This window comes from Pteropus medius, unplaced genomic scaffold (genome assembly GCF_902729225.1).
Source record: "Pteropus medius unplaced genomic scaffold, Ma_sr-lr_union100, whole genome shotgun sequence".
NCBI lineage: Eukaryota > Metazoa > Chordata > Mammalia > Chiroptera > Pteropodidae > Pteropus > Pteropus medius.
The window spans coordinates 2,733,315-2,741,739 of record NW_024344433.1 but is presented as its reverse complement, the minus strand read 5'-3'; the positions used below and the strand labels follow the sequence as shown (position 1 = coordinate 2,741,739).

Sequence of the window (8,425 nt, the reverse complement as noted above, 5' to 3'; positions counted from 1 at the left end):
TGTGAGGAGCCTCATCGCCTCAGGAGCTCTGTTGACGCTCCAGGGAGTATCGTCATTGCCACCTGGAAGGTCAGAGATGGGTGATTAATGGCTGTCCTTAGGAACTGTCCCATACGAAACCTGATATTGCATGTAGTATGGCTGCTTGTACAGCTCCTGCCCACTTCTTTGCTCCACATTTCCTTCCTCCATTCTGCTATCCCTGTGGACGAACCCATCCTTCCGCAGTCTGCACAGACCGTATCCGCAGCAGCTCAGGCTGCAGCAGACACATGACTGACACGTCCCAAGTGCGTCCCTGCACGAGGGGCCCAAGTGTTGCACACACGTCGCTCTGAGTCGGCCCAGCAGCCCTGGGAGGCGGGCGCTGTCACGATCCCCATTTCAAGGTGAGAAAATTGATACATAGCAGAGGTAACAGCCCTCACGGGGTGTCCTGGGGCTTGCACGCGGCCTCTTGCCGGGCCCTGATCCTGACCCTGACCCTGACCCTGACCTGCATGCGGGGACTGCCTTCGCCCTTCTCCGGGGAGCGGGCCTCTGTAGTGCATGGCGCCTGCTCACTGGCACGCCTACCACCTTGGCGCACACTTGTATTTGCTTTGGTTAACCAGGCCAAACCAAAGCAAAGCAAACCAACGATTAAAAAAATCTGTTGTCTGCATATAAAAACGTGGAGATTCCACCCAAACTGGGATTTGGCAGATGCCAAGTGTTTAGCTTCTGGGCCAGGATCCAGGCTTCCTTCCCAGCCATGACTGGGGCCCGATTTCTTTAATTGTGGCACTGCCAGCTTTGCCTGATGGCCTTGTGTCACTGTGGTCCTGAGCACCCATGTGCCGGGAGCCGGATGGGGAGGGGAGGTGGGCTGCTCCGGCCTTTGCATGTACTTTTTTTTTTGTGGGGAAAAGGTCCGTTTATAATGAACATTATTGGTTATGTTCAACCTTGAGCTCAGTCCAATGGAATGATTTTGAACACCTATGCCTACCACAACGAAGTTTAATAAGCCGAAAAAGTTCAGACTTCCTTAGGTAAATTAAAGATAGCAAACTGGGTTGTTTAAATTGGTCTCCACATAGCCCATATAGGAACTGAGAAGCAAAGTGATGGTCGGTGGAATGTTTGTATATTATACCTCTCCTATTTATCAACTCCAGACATTTCTGCGTCTCTGCTACGAGAGGTGGGGGATCTAGTTCACTGATATGACACCTCACCTCTGTTCCTTCTCTCAGTTTTTCCCCTCACAATTTTCGATTTTTATATTATTTTTAATTCTCCCAGGATGGTCACAGTTTCTATAAACATTCTTAAACCTCCATTTCTTATCCAAACAACCCTATTTCTTGACCTCTTTCCATCTGCTCCCCACCTCTGTTGGTAGGACCACTGACTTTTATATTACCAAGGCTGAAGCTTTTACATTTTATTCTGTAACCGTAATCTAACTCCTGGACTTCAGGTAATAGCATTATGGCCAGGGCTCTGAAGCACTGTTCTCTGTGGAGCCATGTTGTATATGAGGGACTGTGATTTCTCTCTACAGGTCCAATGTTGCGACACCTTTACAATTTGAAGAACAATATTCTTAGCATTGAGGTCAAATGGACTCACTTCTTACACTCTGTAAATTACCCCCAAATCATATCACATTTTTGTTTGCTTGGTATTTAAGTCACTGTGTTTTTGTAGGCTTTTCGGGTTCTCCTAGAGTTTCTGACTGCCTTTTTTTTTTCCTTTTTGGTACAGAAACATATGTCTTCATCACCATGTCACCATATCAGTAACATCTTCCAGCTTCTTGTCCATTTTGCCTGTTGTGTGGAACCCATCCCGTAACTCTCCCTGTAGCTCTCATGGAGCCCACACTGATTTTTTATTTTAACTTGATCTATAACAATATATCGGTTTCTAAGCCTGATGTACAGTGATCATCATCTAAATGTCTCTTTCAGTGGATTTCCGGGAGTGGTTCAGCTTTTTCTTATATTCCCCCTTGTCTTTTTGCTTGGTTTCCCTCTGGAAGGGGTAGGAGGTCATATTTGGATTCTTTCTATGAAGGAGGCTGTATTTTGCCCTCACATTTGATCAATAGTTGAGCTGAGACTTCTAAGTTGGAATCATCCTCCTTCAAACTTTAAGATGTTGCTCTGTTGTCTTCCAGCATCAAGTTTGCTAGTGGAAAGTCTCATAGCTCCCTGTGTGAGACCTGCACTTCATCTCCGGGAGCCATCTGTCTAGGTTTGTGGAAATTTCTCAATAACGTGTCTGGTTTTTTTTTTATCCTGCATGACACTTAGTAGGCTCTTTCGGTTCAAAAACTGGTATCTCTCTTGATCCTGGGGATTTTTTTTCCTACTAGTTTTTTTGATAATTCTATTTTCCCCATTTTTTCATGTTTTCTCAGAACTCTAATTATTTGGAGGTTGGAATTTTTGTCTTGATAGCTGTTTTTGACTTTCCCCCCATATTTCTATACAGGATTTGCTGGACATTTTTCTGATTATACATTTTTTATTCATACAATTATTTTTAATTTTCAAGAGCTCTCTCTCTTATCTATCCTTTCTATCGGGATATGTTTTTCTTTTTTGGATGCAGTTGCTTCTGTAATTTTTCTGTAGGTATCCACTGGAGATTGCTTTTCAGAATTGTTTCCCTGAGTTATCTATTTATGCTCCAGGGTCAGTTCAGGTTAATTAGAGGGATAGAGAGGATTGGGGGCAGAGGGACTGAAACCAGCAATTACAGTCAATGTGAGATTAGTGGAACTATGAGCAGCATCAGACCAAGGGCCACCAGGGTGAGAGGTTGTGGTGCTGTCTACCAGCTGAGCAAGCTGACAGGTGAGCCAGTGCCATAACACAAGAGGACTCATGAGCCATGTAGTCTGTGAAGGAAGGATTACATGTGAGATAAAGACATGATCAGGTTTGCATTTTAGACAGACTGTCATGCAGGCGGGTAGAGGATAGAGGGGTGAAGCACTGGCAACTGGGATGATGATAATGGTCCAAGGAAGACATGAGACGTGGCTGGTATGGAAGGGGTGGAGAGAGAGTATGGTGCCTATGCAGGAGACAGAATGGAGAGCATGCTGGGGCTGATGGGATGTGAGAGACCAAGCATGATGGCAGGTGTGGCTTTGCTGACTGTGTGGCTTGTGCTCATCCAAGGCGTTAAGTGGGGGGCACCTCTTCTGCTTCCATCAATAGCGATTTTCCTTGAAAGAGGCAGGTGCTTCCTCTGCCTTCACTCACCCAGCTTGCTGAGAAGTTTGACAGTGAGATCTGGGGCTCCCCTGGACCTCCTTCTTTCTCCTTTCTTAAGGAGCAGGTATAAAGAGGGCCCATGGAAGGCTCCTCCTCACAGGGAGGCCTCCCTGTCCAGTGCAGCAGGACTGCCTGGGCAGCTGTGTCTAAGGCTGGATGGGGTATTAGCAAGCTACTTCCTCTAGCCTGACTTGCATCAGTAAGAAAGGTAATATTTTGGCCCATGTTTGCTGTTCCTTGGTTTATTTCTCAATTTGTATAGAAGCCAGGTGGGGGTGCCTCAGAAACCCTAATGCAGGGATCATGGAAGGAGGGAATGTTGTTCACATTTGAAATGTTTGTGCTGCTACATCCCAGTGAGAAGCACAGTCCCCTGTCCCCGTAGGGGCCTTACTTCATTGCTACACAGTTAGGGGTGATGGGATGCGAAGAGATGTGGAATCCTGCCTATATTATGGGAAATTCCCTCAAGGTCAGACTTGACTTGAGTTTGGAGAGGTGGCTGGAGCAAGAGAAGGTAAACTGAGGAACAGGCACTTCCTGCTTGCAAGGTGGGCCCTGGGAAGGGAGGGCTTCTGTGGAACCACCTTTATTTGCTGGTCAGAAGACTCAGGGGCAAGTAGGTCTTGCCCAGGGTCCCCAATTTCTGAGGCTGGTCATTGGGAATGTCAGCTTCAAGATGTAGGACTTGTTGTCCACTCTGGACTTAGAATAGGGTCTGGCAATTAGCTGAGCACTTGATGAATGAGTGAGTGGGTGGGTGGATGAATGGATGGATGATGGATGGATAGATGGATAGATGGATGCATGTATGCATGACTAGAAGGATGGATGAGTAGACGGACAGATACAGTGATGAAGGAAAGGCTTCTTTGGTAGAGAAAAAAATCAATCTAGATCACAGCTCCGTGGAGATCAGATGTGGGTCATTCTGTGGCATTTTAAATGTATTAAGGGCACTAGAAATCTGATCTTAATCTTTAAAAAAAAATGAAAGCAAACGTTCTCCATCTCTCACATGTGAATCCACATTTTGTTTTAGCCCCCAGCAGGGTATTTTCAGCCCAGGCAGGTGTGTATTGGGGCAGAGCCTGTTTTAATTCCTGCAGGGCTCACTTGCTCCCTGGCTCATGCTTGCAGATTGCTCATGGGTGAGCCTCTTGGGTATGACGACACTGTCGGGGTGACTCAGTGCTATTCTGGGAGGATGACTTGTGGGTCCGGGATAGTTTCAATCTCTGAAGACAGCTGTATAACAGGATTAAAGCTTCAGTGAGCAGCCTTGGCCCCAAACTGTGGGGGAGCTGGGTTAGGGAAATTCTTTCTGGGTAAGGGGTGATGTCACACTCCGGCAGTATAGAACTGGCTGCAGCTCCCCAAACAGGCCTCACCACCTCACCACCTCCAGGCTCTGCACAGACCGTTCCTGTGCCCACGGCTCTCCGACCCCCAAGGCCTTGCCCGTCTTGTAGCCACCCTTCCCTGCACGTGGCTCTCCCAGCATAGGTGATAATGGTGGGCTGTTTCTCCTTTGCCCGTTAGACTGTCAGCTGCCAGAAGGCAGGGGTGCCCACACTTCTAGGGGCATGGGAAGTCCTCAGTAAGTGAGTGTTAACTGATTCGGCCCATGGACACACTGGCACCTCCCTCTCTCCAGGTCCTGGAGGAGGGAGGGGCTGGCGGTGCTGACCGCCCATGGCTTGGGTATGTGACATGTGTGCACTTTCTCACCCCGGGCTTGCAGCAGCTCCGTTGTGGCTCCAGCTTTATGGACAGGGAAGACAGAAGCTCGTGAGCTGAGGTGGCTTGGCAGAGGCAACGCACGTGGGCCGGAAAACAGAGGGTCCCCACTGAACAACTCTTGCTAAAGACCCTGTATTTAGAGGATGCACTGGAGAGGAGTGCTGGACACAGGGCCTCAAAGTGCAGCAGCTTACATTTCTGGAAACTTCCATGCCTCTTGCTTGGGTAACCTCTAATCTCTGAGCCAACCTGGCCTGTGTGACATCGTGAGGATTAAATCTTCTGTCTCCAGGTTGTGGGGTGGCCCTGGACTCAAACTTGACTTTTGTCCCCAGGGGGATCACAGGCCAGGTCTTCAGGGCGATGGTGTTAGTGCCAGAGTGGCCCCACTGGGTTGTGTTTATTAACTTTCACCCGGTGAGAATGATGTAGTAAGTAGACTTTTAAAAAACATTTGCATATCTCATTTCTTTGTCTAATTAGTGCACGAGAGCGATGTCCCAGTTTTTATGCTTGAATAAATGATTGTCGTGGTGTAAGACGCTAGGGGCTGGTTCAGCCTAGCACTTCCCCTTTCTCGTGTTCGGCATCTCATCCAAGTTTTGTTTCAATCCAGGCTCCAGATTTTTCCTTTAAAAGAACCTATCTTGTTGGCCAAATGATACCTTCTACCGCTGTGAAATAGCTCTTAAGTTCACAGGACCTTTGTCAGTGCTGCAGCCGCCTCTGAGCCGCAAATCACGAGATGCTTAACACACAGTCTGCTCTCGCCTAGACTCTATTTTTAAAGCCCATAGGATTTTTAAAAGGGAGGATTGGTGCTAGTTTACATATGGCTGTTCCTCCAACATGACCCCACCTTTCCACATGACCTTACAAACCCTCTGGTGTCCTCTGTACAAATGGACTAAGGGCGCGGCGGTTCGGTGGGCTTTGGAGGGTGCACAGAGGTGGAAGTCCCTGCCCCTGTGGGGTTTTCGGCCCTGAAAGAGCAGAGTGGAGACTTGGGAGGACTCTGGGCTGGAGCTGTGTCCTGGGAGCATGCTGAAGCTTGCGGCCAGCCGAGGCTGACTGGCTGCTGAGCTGCCGCTGGAAGCCAGCGTGGTGTGGCCTGCCGGGAGGTGTGCAGAGGACACAGTGCATTTGGAGAGGTGTACTTTTCGGAATGCAGGAGTGGGTAGCTCCCCTCAGGGCCCAGAGTGTTGCTGGTTTTGGGGCTTGCTTTTTAAATAGGGACCCAGACAAATGGAGCCAGTCTGGAGGGACTGCCCATGATGTGAGGGTTCTGACATGATGCCCTGCGAGGCCTTGCTGGAGCGCTCAGGGCACTTAGCAGGGGAAGAGCAGCTCTGGTGGTGGAGAGGCATGGCAGCCACCTTGCCGTGACCTGGGCTGCTGGGGGCAGCCTGGAGGATGGTTTGGACTAGGCGGAGGACGGCCTTTCTTGCCTTGCTATACAGTCTACATTTTGTTCTTTTGACAAACGGCACCACTGCTGGTGTCTAAGGAAGGGAGGGGACAGTGAGATCCAGTTTGGAGTCCCAGGAAGGAAGCACCAGAGGAGGCACAGGTTTGGGGAGGGGAGTTTGCAGGAGCATTAGGCTGTGTGGAGGCTCTGGGGTCTTTGGAGGGAGCTGGAGAGTGGGTGGCATGGTGCCCGAAGAGGGACTCTGTAATTTGAAGGCTAAGCTGAAGGGCATGATGGGGAGTGTAAGACAGGGGCCAGAAAAGCAGGAAGAAAGCTGGACAATCGTGACTTCATGGAAGCCGAGAGGAGAGAATTTTAAAAAGAGCGTGTGGCAGCCATCCTACCGCAGTTGCCGCCGCCCTGTGTCGCGTGGTGCTTGCTTGCTGTGTGCCAGGCATGGTGCTGAGCGCCCCTACACAGTGGTCCCCTCAGTTCTTGCAGGAGTCCCTGGGAAGGCAGCAACAGTGACAAGTGAGGGCTGGATGACCAGAGCATTAGTTTGCTTGGGAGACAGATGGCGCTTTGCGTGAGCAAGCTGGTCCGAGCCCCACCTCTGTGTGCACAAGCTGTGTGAACTTGTGCAAGGTCCCCGCTTCCCGTCCTCCTAACAAAATATAGTGGCCCCATCTCTGAGGGTGTTAACAGGACTCGAGGATGCTCTGCTGTAAGCAAAGCCCTCACGTGGTGCCCTCCGTGCAGAACCTCTCCACGGACTGCAGCGTGGTTGTGCTGATTCCAGTGCCACTCAGCTGGTCAGCGGTAGAGTGGAGACTTGAACCCAGATCTGAGAACATAGCCTGTGCTTGTGCCTTCAATTGTAAGAGCTGATGTGAGATCAGAGTTTCATGCCTATTCAGAGACGGGGTGACCGGAGCATGTCTGAGCCCAGAGGGGAGTGAGGATGTAGAAAGGCAGAGATTAACGCTGCTGAGGAGAGGGTAGCTGCTGGGAAGGTCATGGGAGATATATGACATGACCTTTAAACACAGGCGAAGGTGACCTGAAACCAAATCAGGGACGGGAGGGACAGAGAGCACCAAGGGAGGAGGGGGCATAGGCAGCTTCAAGCCAGGGGCATGTCTCAGCATCTGGCAGGTGATTTCTCCTCTCTCCGGATTTCAGAGGGGGTCAAGGTCTGTGAAGTGGGAGCGGAGGTTTGCGTGGAATCTTCGGGAGCTGAGGCTCAGGCTCCACAGTCATCGAAGGTGGCAGGGTGGGAGGAGAGAGATGAGGAAGGAGGGGTCTCAGAGAGACCACTGAAGACCCATGGGCTGTGGGGTCTACTGTGCCTCTGGCAGTGCCCAGAAGCGTGATGCTGTAGTTGCTCCTGGGCCACAGTGGGGAGGAGGGTGGCTGGACTGGCCCAAATTTGGGAAGTCACTGACCGGGTCATGAACCCCAGCTCTAGAGTCAGGCAGTTCCCCAAGGAGCCCTGGTTCCTTTCACTGAAGGTGGTTGTAGAAACCAAGATTGGGGTGCTAAGTGCTTTTGTATTTACTTCCAGGTCTTTGCAGTAGACAGCAAGGGAATGTGTGTTTGTTGCTAACCTGCGTATATACAGATATCTATAAACGTGTCCATTTATATATATATTAAGCTAAATGTGAATACATAACGATGTCTCAGCTCTGATCCAGTATCACACAGGTCATTCCAGACTTCTCCCCTTCCTTGTCTGTGACCTCCTGCTCCTGCTCTAGCCATCTGCCGCCCACTTACTCAGTTGGTCAGTTCCAGCATACACGCATGGCGGTTTCAGAATGTTAACTCGTGTCCCATAGGAAACAGCTTTACCATCTGAAGTATAGTGTATACATTTGGTTCATTTTGTCTTTATCTTCCATCCGTGCTCACATCTGGAGTTCCTTAGTTCGGTACATACCTTTATTCCTCACCCCCTTCAGTGAGGTTGCTTCGTACATTTGTGACACAGTTAGAT

General features: G+C 49.8%; 1 protein-coding gene across 4 annotated transcripts in view; it reads left to right on the top strand.

Moving 5' to 3' along the window:
* Positions 1-8,425, top strand: part of ACOXL (acyl-CoA oxidase like) — a 153,728-nt gene that overhangs the window by 51,979 nt on the left and 93,324 nt on the right. Inside the window, exon 10 of one of the 4 annotated variants that reach the window (XM_039872591.1) lies at positions 2,168-2,388. The exons of the other annotated variants lie outside the window; for them this stretch is intronic. Within the exon in view, the coding sequence (XP_039728525.1) occupies positions 2,168-2,182 (15 nt within the window). The 3' untranslated portion in view covers positions 2,183-2,388. Of the gene's footprint in view, positions 1-2,167; positions 2,389-8,425 lie in introns of those variants that run through there. 4 annotated transcript variants of the gene reach the window in all.